This window comes from Astyanax mexicanus, chromosome 4 (genome assembly GCF_023375975.1).
Source record: "Astyanax mexicanus isolate ESR-SI-001 chromosome 4, AstMex3_surface, whole genome shotgun sequence".
In the NCBI taxonomy this organism is placed as follows: Eukaryota; Metazoa; Chordata; class Actinopteri; order Characiformes; family Acestrorhamphidae; genus Astyanax; species Astyanax mexicanus.
This window is the reverse complement of record NC_064411.1, coordinates 26,178,324-26,193,216: the sequence shown is the minus strand read 5'-3', so window position 1 is coordinate 26,193,216 and position 14,893 is coordinate 26,178,324. Positions and strand designations below refer to the sequence as shown.

Below are 14,893 nucleotides of genomic sequence, written 5' to 3'. Positions count from 1 at the left end.
TGTCAAAAGCTACGAGACATGATTCTGTCCAATGACATTTCACATGAGATTTCTTGCACTTAATACCTGGCTCCACTTGCTTGACTCTTTGCCTGTTAACATACATTTTTCAAATATACTGAGAGGATGTAAGAAAAATGTATACAATACACTTTAATGTGTGTTCATACATATATCATACATATATCAATGACAACTAAAATTGCACTTTAATTTATATTGTGTCAATCTAACATTCTAGATAAAAGCTGTATTGGCTAACAGACTAGCCAAAATATAGCAATACTACAAAACAATATGATATGTAAAAATAGAAAACAAATCAAATATAACGCTACCTTTTGCTGTTCTTCAATTGTCATCGACATGGTGCTGATACAGTTTTTGAATTCCTCCATCTGCAAAGACAGAAAGACTGAATTTTTATTTGGATTATTAAATAACTCACACAAATGTACATTTTCATCTTCCACAGTTTTTATTTAAATAGGGAATATTGTTTATTGTGGGCTGACTGAGATAGAAAACCGCACTTAGACTTGGTCTGGCTTCCTATATCTAAAAGAATAATTGAAATCTGAGTAGTTTTGCAAAAGCTGAGTTTTAAAAGAAAATTGCTGATTAAATTAATCAGCTGCCATTTTTGGAGGTGCAGACAGTAAAAATGTAAATGAACTATATTTTATGAGTGGACATCAATCCTGATTTAACCTAAGAAGAAAAAGAAAGATATCTGGATACTTCCATCTCTTAGTGTGTAAACATAAAGATACAAAATGTGTTTTGAACATTATATACAGTGCCTTAAAAAGGTATTCCTAGCCCTTGAACTTTTTCACATATGTTCACATTACACGTACAAACTTAAAAGTATTTTATTGGGGTTTTATGTGATAGACCAACAAAAAGTAACAAGTAATTATGAAGTGAAAAGGAAATGATACATGATTTAACATATTTAATAAATACATATCTGGAAAGTGCGGCAGACTTTGACTGGGCCATACTAACACATGAATATCCTTTGATCTAAAGCATTCTCACAGCATGATGCTGCCTCCACCATGTTTTGCAGTAGGGATAGTGTGTTCAGGATAATGTGTCGTGTGCAAGTTTTCCACCACACAAAGCATTTTGCATTTAGGTCAAAATGTTCGGCTTTGGTCTCATCTGATCAGAGCTGTGTCCATAAAATGTTTTTTTTTTCCTTGCCACTCTTCCGTAAAAAAAAAAAAAAAAAAAGGAGTGACCACTGGCCTCTTTGCTGCTTCTTTAATTAGTGCTCTCCTTGCCTGGACTGTCAGTTTAGGTGAATGGCAGTGTCTTGGTACAGTTGTGCCATAGCATTAGCTAGATGCTAACCGCTAAGCTAGCTAGCTTATTCACTGAGATCAGTATTATCTAAATTTTACTCGTCAGGTTGTAAGGAGCAGTAAACACACACTCCGTGCAGCGTTATACAGAGTTTCAGTGCTATACAGAGTCCAGAGCCGTGCAGCTCCGAGGCTGGAGCAGCAAATAGCATTAGCTAGCTTATTCACTGTTCAGAGATCAGTATTATCTAAATTTTACCCGTCAGGTGTAAGGAGTAGTAAACACACACTCCGTGCAGAGCCGTGCCGCTCCGAGGCTGGAGCAGCAATAGCATTAGCTAGATGCTAACCGCTTAGCTAGGTAGCTTTTTCACTATTCAGAGATCAGTATTTTCTAAATTTAGCACTTTTAATACTGCTGGAGCAGTATTATTAGAGTTAGATGCTAATCGCTAAGCGTTCACCGTTCAGAGGGGAGTTATCGGCCTGTAAGTCTGTGCTGCTTTGCCTGGCTAGCATTAGCTAGATGCTAAGCGCTAACTCTCTCAGAGGTGAGTTTTATCAGCCTGTAATCTGCTTGTTTACCGTGTTAAAACAAGCTACGGGGGACGAATCGCTAGCTAATATCTCACTGTCTTACCAGAACACGCAGGATTACTCAGTGTAACGCTGTCGTTTAAGTTTGGGTTAACTTTACTAGTTTAGGTGACTAGCTAGCGTGCTAGCGGATAGCTATGCTAACGCTGGTGCAGCAAGCCTTAGTGGACATCTGGAAATCTAAGCTTACTGTAAATAAACTGAAGCACGTTACTCACCCAAATAAACAGTTTTCAGGAGAGGAATCTGTGTAGATTAATATCCAGCACTCGTTTGACTTAGTTTGAAATAGCTAGATTTGTATACTGAGACGCTCCACCGGCAAGCGACCACCCCCGGTGGGGGAAGGGAAACATGGCGCCACCCCTGTTCACTTTGATATAGGCACCCTTTCTAGTGTCACTTAACGCGCCTTATAATGCGATGCGCCCTATGTATGGAAAAATAGCAGAAAATAGGCGTTCTTTGATAGTGCGTCTTATAATACGGTGCGCCTTATAGTCCGAAAAATACGGTAGTTAGTGTGTTAGAGGTGTTAGGAGAGTAAGTGTTCTTTGAAGAGCTCAGTCTTCAGGAGTTTATTAAAGATAGCGAGAGATTCTTGTAAGAGTTCTCCACTGGAAGGTGTGTGAAGCCAGGGGAACTTAGGGATTTACGTGTGGAAAGCGCCAAGGTAGGAGATCGGAATCCACCACACCAAGATCAAAGGATACCTCCAGGTAAGTTCAAAGTGCAGAATTTATTCAAAAAAAGTGTAATTAAAGAAAAAAGGAAAATAAAGAATTAAAAAATACAATGCAAATTAAAGGACTAGAATGCTAATTAGCATTGAACAGCAGTCCTACAAATAAATACTGTGCCTAGGCTTCAGGACAGTACTTCACTGAGCTTACTAACTCTTCAGCAGTCAGTTACACAATGAGAAAAAAAGGCCCCCCCACTCTAACTTACTGCCCCTTTAAATACTGGAAGCCCCGCCCCGGGCTAAACCAAATCTCAGCAGGTGGGTTAAAACATCCTAATTAAATGCATACAAACATTAACATTTTCTACAATGTGCACATATTCTCACACAGGTTTAAAATGGCCATTTCATCACAACATCTACCGGTAAGTATTCCTTTTAATTAACTTAGTCTTTTTCTTTTTCAGGTTCTTCACTCCAGCTCCCCTCTCTCCTGCACTGCCATGGGCCCTTCTGGCTAGTACAAGAAGAGGAACTGTAATGGCTGCCAGTCCTTTGGAACCCCCTTCTCAGGTAAGTATCTCCCTGTGTTTGTTAAAACAATTGTCTTTACAGAATATTAAAACTCTGGCAACAGCTTTGGTGATGAGGGAGACTTCTTACCTCATCACACACCCCCCCCCTTAAGATCGTCACTCTTCTGAGCGACGAGAGAGGAAATCAGCTGTCACGTTTTGGTTCCCTTTGCGGTACCTCACACGGAACTTGAAAGATTGCAAGGATAAATACCACCGCGTAATCCTTGCATTGCTGTCTTTCATCTTCTGCATCCACTGCAGTGCTCTGTGGTCAGTCTCTAGCGTGAAGTCAGCACCCATTAAGTAATATCGCAGCGAGTCCAGTGCCCACTTCACTGCTAACGCTTCCTTTTCGACAGTGGAATAATTAATTTCCCTGGGGAACAGCTTCCTACTGATGTAGAGGACCGGCTTCCTGTCCTCTTCCTCCCCTTGAAGTAGTACTGCACCCAGTCCACTACCGGACGCATCTGTCTGCACCAGGAAGGGCTTCTCAAAATCCGGACTGCACAGAATCGGTTCGCGGCACAAACAAGATTTCAGATCTTGAAAAGCTGTCTCGCATTCCTCTGTCCACTTCACCCTTTGAGGCTTGTCTTTCTTCACCAGGTCAGTTAGCACTGCTGCCCTACTGGAGAAGTTTGGTATGAACCGGCGGTACCATCCAATCAGACCCAGGAAAGACCTCACCCTCCTTTTAGTGTTCGGTGCAGGACATGCTTTGACTGCTTCAATCTTGCTCACTTGAGGACGAATGACTCCACCCCCTAGGATGTAACCCAGGTATGAAACTTCACCCTGTGCAAGATGACATTTGGCAGGGTTGGCCGTCAATCCAGCATCTGCAATCTTTCGCAGCACCGCTCCCACATGCTGTACATGCTCAGCCCAGGTCGCACTGAAGACGACAACATCATCGATGTATGCAGCTGCAAAGTTGTCTGTGTCTTTGAGAACCTCATCCATCAGCCGCTGGAAGGTTGCTGCTGCTCCGTGCAGACCAAAATGCATGACAGAAAAGTGGTACAGCCCACTGGGTGGGAAATGCCGTCAGTTCTTTTGCTGCTGGTGCCAATGGGACTTGCCAATAGCCCTTGCACAAGTCAAGAGTTGTCAGATACTTTGCCCTACCCAGCCTCTCTATCAGTTCATCAGCTCTTGGCATAGGGTAAGGGTCAAAAGCCGACACAGCATTCACCTTGGTAAAGTCTATGCAGAATCGAAGACCACCGTCCTTTTTTGGGACCAACACCACAGGACTACACCATTCGCTCCTTGATGGCTCGATCACACCCAGCTCCAGCATTGTCTTCACTTCCTTCTTTAGGTCTGGAATCAGGCGTGCTGGCACCCTGCAGTTCGTCTGTCTGATGGGGTCTTCTTTCAGCAGACGGATGTTGTGCTGCATGATGTCGGTCCTGCCTGGCTCTTCTCTGAAGAGACCTGAAGGGATGACTTATTCCAGTTCCTGACGTTGCTTCGGCTTGAGGTGTGACAAGTCCAGTGGTGAAGTGCTCCCACCTTTCATTGGGAAGTACTGCTCTTTGGTTTCTTCCTCATCCTCAACAGCTCTTATCCACATCTGCTCAGTGACAACCCCCTTGGGCTCTCTCCACTGCCTGAGCATGTTGATGTGAAACACCTGTTTCTTCTTCTTCTTGTCAGGGAGAAGCAGCTCATATGACGTCTGGCCAATTCGCCGCAGAACCTCATAAGGCCCTTGCCACTTGGCCAGAAGACTTGATTCTGACGTGGGCAACAGAACAAGAGCTTTTTCTCCTGGTACCAGTTCTCTGTTCTTTGCTGCTCTGTCGTACCCCGTCTTTTGTCTTTGCTGGGCCTTTTCCATGTTCACGCGAACCATCTCCGTCAATGACGCCATTCTCTCCCTCATCTTTAGGACGTAAGACAAGCAGTTCAGTTTCTGGTCAGTGTTGTCACCCTCCCATGCTTCTTTCAGGACATCAAGTGGGCCTCTCACTTCTCTCCCATAAAGCAACTGGAAAGGGGAAAACCCAGTGGATGCTTGTGGCACTTCACGGTATGCGAAGAGAAGATATGGGAGCCATGTATCCCAGTCAGCCCCTGTGTCTGCCACAAACTTCTTCAGCATGCCTTTCAGTGTCTTGTTGAAGCGTTCAACGAGACCATCTGTTTGGGGGTGATATGGTGTGGTCCTTATGCCCTTTATGCCTAGTAGTGCAAACACTTCCTTAAACTGCTTGGAAGTAAAATTGGTGCCCTGATCGGTCAGAATTTCCCTAGGTACTCCTACCCTGGAGATTAGTTGAATTAGTGCATTAACTAACTGCCGTGTTTTGACCTTCCTCAGGGGGAATGTTTCAGGATAGCGGGTGGCATAGTCGCAGATGACCAAAATATAGCGGTTACCCGCTCGACTTCTGGGTAACGGCCCAACTATATCCATAGCTATACGTGAGAAAGGTGTTTCTACTATGGGTAGGTTAATCATGGGTACTCTGTCAGATTTTTTTGATGGTGATGTTAGTTGACATTCGGGGCACGTTTTGCAATACTCTGCTACATCCTGATGTTGACTAGGCCAGTAAAACCTGCGCGCAATTCGGCTTAGGGTTTTTGCATGTCCTAAATGACCTGCCCATGGTTCTGAATGTGCCAATTTAATTACTTGCTGCCTCAGAGTTTTTGGGACCACTAGTTGTTCATAATCACCTTTTACCCTGTAAAGAATGTTTTCTTTTACACGAAGACCACTGTCAGTTTTACCTGTTGTACTATTGTTTGTACATTTTGCAAACAGGGGTTTAAGTGACTCGTCCTGGCCCTGAAGTTGTGCTATATTGCTGGGTAAAATTTCGGTTCCGGTAATTGGACATTCTAGATTTTCGACCAGTACTGTGCCTTTTACTTTGTCCTGTCTTTTTTGTTGTTTAGTTTTCTTGGTCCTTACCACTTCACTACATGGCATTTCTTTAAGCAAAGATTTTGCTTCTTCCTGAGCTTTTCCTTGTTTAGTTTGTAGCCTAGTTGCTACCAGCACATCTGCTCTATTTTGTTGCTCCGCTAGGAGGTCCACCAAAATTGGTATGTCTCTACCTAGAATTACAGCATACGGTGAGCTCTGCATAACCCCTACTCTTAGGATATAAGCCTGCCCACTGATTTCTATGCTGACCTCAGCTGTTGGGTAAACCTGCTCATCGCCGTGTATACATTTTACCAGTATTTTTCCGGCGTAGTTTGGCACTGTGTCTAGTAAACATCTTGTGGAAATCATAGTTTGGCTAGCACCTGTATCTATTAAGGCTTTGAATTTTTTCCCACCTATTTTTACAGGTACTACGCTGTCGGAATTGATTTCAAGTTGTTCACTACATGTGTCTTTTTTAGGAATGTAACATAATCTGTTGTGGCTACTCTCAAGCTTGGGGCATACATTTGCTTTGTGGCCAACCTGGTCACAGTTAAAGCACCTTAACGATCCTTCAGCCAGACGCCTACTGTTTACTGTGACTTTATCACTGTTTTTGCCATCACGCCAGTTACCCTGTGTGGCTACTTTGGTATACTGCAGCTTAGGACCACTACCAGCTCCACCCCCAAACTTACTGGGAAAAGTCTGACGACGTTGCTCGTAGTAGTTCCCGAACCGGAATTCACCCTCAGCTTGTCTAGCAGCAACAAACGACTCCGCCATCTCCACAGCCTGGTCTGCCGATGTTGGACTGCGCTCTGTTATCCAGCTCCTCAGCTCTGGTTTCAGCATCCTCAGGTACTGCTCGAGCACAATGGCATTTCCAATGTCCTCCTTTGACTTCTCTTCCGGCGTCATCCACTTCATATAGAGACCTTTCAGTCTGGTGAAGAGCTCTCTTGGGGTTTCATCTTGTCGCACTGTGTTGCTCCGGAATCGCTGTCTGTAAGTTTCTTTGTTTATTTCATACTTCTTCAGTATGGCCTCTTTGACCTTATCATACTCACAGGCGTCTTCTCCGTCCATGGCCACATATGCTGCCCTTGCTCTGCCTTCTAACAGCGGGACCAAGTGAAATGCCCATATCTCCCTCGGCCATTGTGCTGCTTGAGCCAGCCGCTCAAACATGGTGAGAAAGTGCTCAACGTCATCTGTTTCTTTAAGCGTTGGCATTCTTGGCGTTGGTAGTGCTTGGGCTGGTACTGCTGCTTGGGCTGCCACTGCTGCTTGGGCCGGCACAGGTGGTTCTTGACCCAATCTTGGTGTCTCATTTCGGCTTCTCAGGATCTGCGTTCTTGTGAGGCTTGTTGTGCCTTCTCTTTCACTCACGTCTTGTCTTCTTTCTCTCTGGCTCCACTTCATCTCTTCTTGCAGCAAACCAAACTGATGTTGCAGTGAGCGCCATCTCTGTTCCTGCTTGGCTGCATCACGTTGCAACTGTTCGTCTTTTTCGTGCTGCACACGAACAAAGTCCCGAAACATGGTGCATAACTGCTCCATGCTTACATCAGCATTGGCAGCCGATTCTTGCATATGGTCTTCATCAACAGGTTCACGCAGCTCATCTTGGTGGGCACTTTGCAAAGCTGAACTTTTTTTTAGGAGGCATCTTGCACTTTGGTCTTGTGACTGGTTCTTCAGTGTTGGCATCTACTGACGTCCTCTTGTTTCTGTTGTAGCTTGTTTGATGGGATGTCTGTGCTGCCGTGCCTTCACGTTTCTACACCACTGCCACCATCTGTAAGAGTTCTCCACTGGAAGGTGTGTGAAGCCAGGGGAACTTAGGGATTTACGTGTGGAAAGCGCCAAGGTAGGAGATCGGAATCCACCACACCAAGATCAAAGGATACCTCCAGGTAAGTTCAAAGTGCAGAATTTATTCAAAAAAAGTGTAATTAAAGAAAAAAGGAAAATAAAGAATTAAAAAATACAATGCAAATTAAAGGACTAGAATGCTAATTAGCATTGAACAGCAGTCCTACAAATAAATACTGTGCCTAGGCTTCAGGACAGTACTTCACTGAGCTTACTAACTCTTCAGCAGTCAGTTACACAATGAGAAAAAAAGGCCCCCCCACTCTAACTTACTGCCCCTTTAAATACTGGAAGCCCCGCCCCGGGCTAAACCAAATCTCAGCAGGTGGGTTAAAACATCCTAATTAAATGCATACAAACATTAACATTTTCTACAATGTGCACATATTCTCACACAGGTTTAAAATGGCCATTTCATCACAACATCTACCGGTAAGTATTCCTTTTAATTAACTTAGTCTTTTTCTTTTTCAGGTTCTTCACTCCAGCTCCCCTCTCTCCTGCACTGCCATGGGCCCTTCTGGCTAGTACAAGAAGAGGAACTGTAATGGCTGCCAGTCCTTTGGAACCCCCTTCTCAGGTAAGTATCTCCCTGTGTTTGTTAAAACAATTGTCTTTACAGAATATTAAAACTCTGGCAACAGCTTTGGTGATGAGGGAGACTTCTTACCTCATCACAATTCTCCTGATCTGGTAGTGGAAGGTAGTTAGTTAGAGGTGTTAGGAGAGTAAGTGCTCTTTGAAGAGCTCTGTCTACAGGAGTTTATTAAAGATAGCGAGAGATTCTCCTGATCTGGTAGTGGAAGGTAGTTTGTTCCACCATTGGGGAACTCTGTATGAGAACAGTCTGGATTGCTTTGTGTGAATGTTTGTTTGGTAAAGCGAGGCGACGTTCATTGGAGGAGCGCAGCGGCCGGGAGGTAGCGTAAGCCTTCAGGAGTGAGTGCAGGTAGGAAGGAGCTGTCCTGTCATTACCTTGTAGGCGATTGTAAGAGTTTTGAATTTGATGCGAGCAGCAACTGAATGGAGCTCAATGAGCAGCGGGGTGACATGTGCCCGTTTTGGCTGGTTGAAGACCAGACGTGCTGCTGAGTTCTGGATCATTTGGAGTGGTTTTACTACACAGGCCGGGAAGTAAAACTTCTCTGCACTTTATTTCTGACCTGTCTGGTGTGCTCTTTGAGTTTTAATGATACTGTTTGATCACTATTGTTCTCTAACAATCTTTTGTAGAACAGCTATAGTTATACTGAGAATAAATTACAGACAGATGGACTATTTTCTAATTAACTGACTTCTGTAGGCAATATATCACGCTGGATTTTATTGAGGGGTACCAGAGAATAGTAGACTGCATACAATGGGCATGCCAACCTTTCCAAGTTTTTATTTATTAAATGCTAAAAAACATGTATAATTTTCTTTTCACATTACCATTACTTACTACATTGTGTTGGTCAATCACAGTGTTTTTTTATTTCGCAAAGTAAAAACTATTTTACATATATAGATGGGTCAGCAAACTTAATTTAAGATATAAAGTTTATTTATTTGCAAAAACAAAGATATTTTGGTCGAGCTAGATTGGTTTGGAATAGTACAGTCACAGGCAGAGATAGCGAGTAAATTAACACATTAGTTGTGTTATTAGTGAGAGTTTACATATTACACATGGATAAGCAATGGAAAAACAGGGTCTTTGACAGCAAAAATCCCTGAAGCTGCACCGTCTACAAGCAAAGCAGCGACTAACCAAGAGAACCAAGAAACGCAAGCATAAATAAAAAAAAATATATATATATATATATATATAAAGCGTTAGGTATAGCATTAGGAGTCACATGTACAGAAACAGAAACTGACAAAGCTAATAGTTGTGCTGTATTTGGTTGTAAGTTTAGTGGGTCGTGAGTTGCAAAAGGTTGGGAACCCCTGGTCTATCATATTAAATCCCCCAAAATATACATTTAATTTTGATGAGAAAATATGTATAATGAGAAAAAAATGAAGAAAAGTTCAAGGGTATTAATACTTTTTCAAGGAACTGTAATTGTGGCAATATACCTGAGCTAATAACTGAGATAATAACTGCTAATTACAACACAACTGATTTAGCTTTTAAACATGGGGCGTTTTCTTTCCATTTTTTCACATTTTCACGTTGTATTTGTTTGTGATGTATGTGTGATCAGTCACTTGCACAATTAGTTACTTTGTTTTACCTGCTCTGTAAACTGATATATAATAGTGGTGAGCTCAGCGGTCAGTCTCTGGCCATCAGTCACACTCTGCTGCTCAGGAAGAGACATCCGCTCTGCATCTTTCCTCTCCTCAAACAGTCCTGCACATTTAAAGATATATACACATACTGCTGTAGTGTGCAATCAATAATATCAATAATATTACGGATACAGACAATCATTTTCCTAAAGGCATGTCTAGCCTAAAGAAGAATTGACTGGCGATTAATCTGGTGACTAGTCAAGTCTTGGAAATGATGCAATCTGGCTGAGACATTCCTGGAAAACCCTGGCTGTGTGGGGTTGAGCATTATCCTACTAAAGTACCAGTTGGAAGCCCTGCAACGACAAGCAACATATGAGGATGCACTCATCACTAACCTTGTATCACTACTATGGTAATAGAGGAGACTGACTGTCATGTATGATTGCTCTACAGATAATCACACCAGAGGCTGGGGCAGCGTGTCATTTCACAGCAAAGGCACTATTAAAGTGCTCACCACAAGCCCTTCATACTCAAACCTGATCATTGTCTGATTCCAAACATGACTTGGATTATTTGCTAAACATGATATTGTTCCAGTTCATAGCCTTTAAAGTTTCTGCAAATGAATACAACAGTGGCTGGTGGAGGGACAGCCTAGATGTTGAGCATTTTGTTTTAAATTACCATTCTGTTTGTCTCTGTTCAATGATGTTTCCCCCCTTAAAATCTGTCAACTGGGCAAAATGTCTTTGAATCTGCTTCATAGAGGCATGTCTTGGAGGTAACGATCTCTCAAGGCTGGTTGGTGACTTAATCCGGAAGGTGTAGATACAATGATAAACACTGTATTTCTAAATTATTTAACTATATTATTATTTTAATGTATTTTACTAGTTTAATATCATTCTTTAAAAGGTTTCAAGTCGATCATTCCAAAGAAAAGCCTATTCATGTCTGGTAGGACTGTCACCTGTTACTGGGCGCTCTGTTTCACGGCTGAGGAACTCAGATCCGGTTTCGTGTTAATTGGTAGTCAAGGCTACAGTGCTGGGTGAAGGTCTCTCAGGTTTCATGGAAGGAGGACAGTAAAGACCAGTAGAGAAAATGATGACTTGCCTGCTATAGTTGACTGGAAGGTTGGTTTGGCAGCTCTGGGCTGGCCTTGTGTGTCGTCCAGAACATCTACTGTTTCTTTCCAGTGGGTTGAGGATGGCTGATTAATAGAGTCTTGAGTCTATTTGACAGAAGGAAGCAGAGCAAGCAATCATGAAAGAAATACTACGACTACCGATATTTGTGTAGTATAAATAGGCCTCATTCTATATAATATGGACAACACAGTTACAAAATAACCAATGCATATATAACTGAGTCATGTGAAGTGGTGCTTAAGGCTAATATGTGATGGAATTGCCCAAAAAATCTCATTAACTATTTTTAATTTCTCTTTAAGAAGAGTGTAATTCCATTATGATGCCACTGTACTATCAATATCCACAGCATAAAATGACTTAAAATGACAATATTATTGTTTACTGCAAATTAAACATACTGCCCACAAAACAAGCAATAATAACCTAATCATATTTTCCTGTACTGAGCACAGGAACTGAAAAACTGCTGAATCAAAATACACATTTACTGAGGCATATTGAAGCCATACAGTAGTTTACACTCACATTTATACACAGCCGTATCATAATATTATGACAACCTCCTTATTTCTACAGCCTCTATCCATTTTTTCAGCTCCACTAATCATATAGGAACACATATTAGTTCTATAATAACAGACTGTAGTTCTCTGTATCAATGTACCTGTTGTGTCTGGTTGATTAGGTTGTCATCAACTGCATATTTGGCAAGTAATCTGTTATATTCAGCCTGAAAAAAATAAACAAGATATAAAAGACAGACAATAATGTTTATGTAATGCTGTATCTGTGTCTACTGCAGTATTTTTTTTTCTCCAACTATTACTTTTACTTTACTATATATTATCAATGAGTTTACTATTTTTACTCAAATACTTTTTTATGTCCTGCATCGTAAATCTTTACAATTATAAAAATGTTAGGAATCATTCCAAACCCACATTATTACATTATCACAAAAGTCAGAGTGGTAGATGCTTTGCACTTCGCCGGGATTAATGAAGCTGTTCATTATTAAGGGAATCAAGAGATTAAAGTGATTTTATAAGACCTCGCAGGTCCCATTCTGCCTTTAGGACTGCTAACTTTCCACTGCTTTCTTTAATAACTACACCAATAACACAGTACTGTACTTACTACATTTTACAATAAACCACTTAAACAATACTTAAGTACAAAAAAATTGTGAATACTTTAGTACTTCCACTTAAGTGCGGAGATTAAAGAACACTTTAGCTTCTACTTAAATTACTTTTTTAATAAAGCAATTGTACTTTTACTTAAGTCTGACTGTCTAGAACTTTATACAGGTCTGTGTAAAACAAGCCAATTCCAAAACCTTAAAACTGTTAGGCCTACCTAACAGTCTCTCAGACCCAAATTTTTACACACACAAATTAACAGCCCACTACCGAAAGTTGTTATGCATTTTACGATGGTCATCCAAAACTTAAATCAAGTGTTTTTTTTTTTTTTAGTTTAAATCCATATTCAAAGCTGTACTACAGTATTTTGACCAAATCGGAATCAGCTGCATCTTGGTCACATGATCGTTTTCTGTTCACGAGAAACAGTTTGTCTACGTTTCTGTTCCTTTCCTCGTGAAGAACAACGAAGCACATCAACAGTCTATAAACATCATCATCCACCATCTATATATTACACTCAAATCATCGGTTCTTCTAAAACATACAGAAACATTGCCTTTTTTCCCCTTAAAGTAATAAGAGGCATGCATGCATGTTTACCTGTAACAGCTGGTCCAGTCTGGCCTGTTCTTCCTCATCTTTCCTCACCTCACTCAGCCAAACAGAGTCCTCCAAAACCCGACTGATGACATCAGCCGAACAGGAGGACGGGGATTTAATCTGAGTGCCTGCCGTTGTGGTGTGGGGCCTGTCCGTGGATGGCGTGTGGGTGCCAGGTTTGGTGGGACTGTTACCTTTGGGAATCTTGACTTTAGGGGCCACTTTGGAGAAGTCCGGCAGGGGGTAGTGAACCTGACCCTGGCCGTACTTCAGCTCACTGCAGGACCGCGTCCTGCCCAGGGAAAACCTGCCGACCTGGACGTCTGCTTTATCCAGGTCCGGAGTGCTGGCACTGCAGCACTGCTCTGCGTCTTCCTCATCCTCTTCCACATCTTCCTCCTCATCCTCTTCATCTTCATTCTCTTTCTGCTCATCTTCAGCTGAACTGCTCGGACCAGCATCCAAATCGCTGAGGACAGACAGTCGGGACTCTTCAGTGGAGTTTGATTGATTATGGTTTATTTGTTCATCAGTCATATTATTCTGGTCTGCTGCTGTTCTAGCGGATTCCATCTTCAAGTCAGTTATCTCTGTGTTATCTGTGTGGTTTCTGCCTCTGCTGGACTCATCCTCCTCCACAGGCCTCAGACAGGCTTTGAGCTTTGAGCAGTGTCCTCCCACTAAGGACAGACAAAACGACAAAAGTATGACACAAAAAAACAACAAAAAAAGGGGAAAATATTGTGTAAAATGAACTTAGGCTGTAGTAAAACATGATAATGAGTACTAACTTTTATCGAATAGCCCACTTCCATTCACCCCCAGCATTTTAGTCAATGCTTACAAAGCTTACAATGCTAATAATGAGGCAATAAATCACTATTTTTACATAATTAACAAACTCAAAGTAGCTCCATATTTAATTGGTAGAAGTCCGAGGGCCCTGACATTTAAAACAAGGCAATGAGAACTTTAAAAATATACAGATAGTTTATAAAAAAAAATAAAAATATAAGGTAGGATAAGGGAACAGATAGCAAAATTATTTATGTGGAAATGCATTAATATTTTATTGATATTTTCAGTACCAGCTGTAATTCATGTATTTCCATGTAATTCATTTTGCAATCTGTTTCCCTATTCTACTTATTTGTTTGTGCTCATCAGTCAGAATGTAACCAATGACGTGTGGAGCCACTTTAAGCTTGTTCATAGTATAAAAATAGTGATTTCTTTGCATGGGCAACACTATACCCCCATCATTAGCATTGTAAGTCTGTTGGGAGCATCAGCTAAAAGAAAATTCTTTGGTCCTTTATCAAACTTAACTTAAACAGATTTTTTCAGGTATTTACAAATTAAGCAATAATAAGTTCTTAATAAGAAGGACCAGCCCCAATAGAAGTTTTTTTTTAATGGAGCCACATATTTTCCTGCATATTGAGGGTAAATTAGAATCTGAACTACAAACTGAGATCTCAGTAGAAAACTGGAAAGATATTTGTTTTAAATGCCATTTATCTATTTGCTCTAGATATTTCACAACAGCACATATTAACCAGGCAATTAATTAGGAACATGTTCTTATTTACTGTAACAGCCTGGCAAGTAGCAGAAGCTAGCTGAGAGAAGGGTACATCAAAAAGGTAGGGATAAAAGGGTAAAACAATGTATGCTTTGTTTGCTATGAGTTTGCTCCTGTTCTGGTTAAACACCACTGTATTGTCTACTTTATTTCTGTTGCTAAACCTGCTGACTGTTTTTACATTAGCAAGCATCCGGACTTACCTGTAAATCTAACAGTAAATATGACACTGG

At 41.4% G+C, this 14,893-nt stretch overlaps 2 protein-coding genes across 9 annotated transcripts in view; one reads left to right on the top strand and one right to left on the bottom strand.

Moving 5' to 3' along the window:
* The window catches only part of LOC103041110 (zinc finger protein 239), a 217,613-nt gene that overhangs the window by 82,260 nt on the left and 120,460 nt on the right, over positions 1 to 14,893 (top strand). The window lies entirely within an intron of this gene.
* LOC103045009 (uncharacterized) overlaps positions 1 to 14,893 on the bottom strand; it is a 41,189-nt gene that overhangs the window by 19,822 nt on the left and 6,474 nt on the right. For all 3 annotated transcript variants that reach the window (XM_022679320.2, XM_022679321.2, XM_022679322.2), the window contains exons 4-8: positions 13,076 to 13,755; positions 11,992 to 12,057; positions 11,290 to 11,407; positions 10,167 to 10,285; positions 339 to 398 (exon numbers count right to left, since the gene is read on the bottom strand). In XM_022679320.2, the coding sequence (XP_022535041.2) occupies positions 339 to 398; positions 10,167 to 10,285; positions 11,290 to 11,407; positions 11,992 to 12,057; positions 13,076 to 13,755 (1,043 nt within the window). The remainder of the gene's footprint in view (positions 1 to 338; positions 399 to 10,166; positions 10,286 to 11,289; positions 11,408 to 11,991; positions 12,058 to 13,075; positions 13,756 to 14,893) is intronic.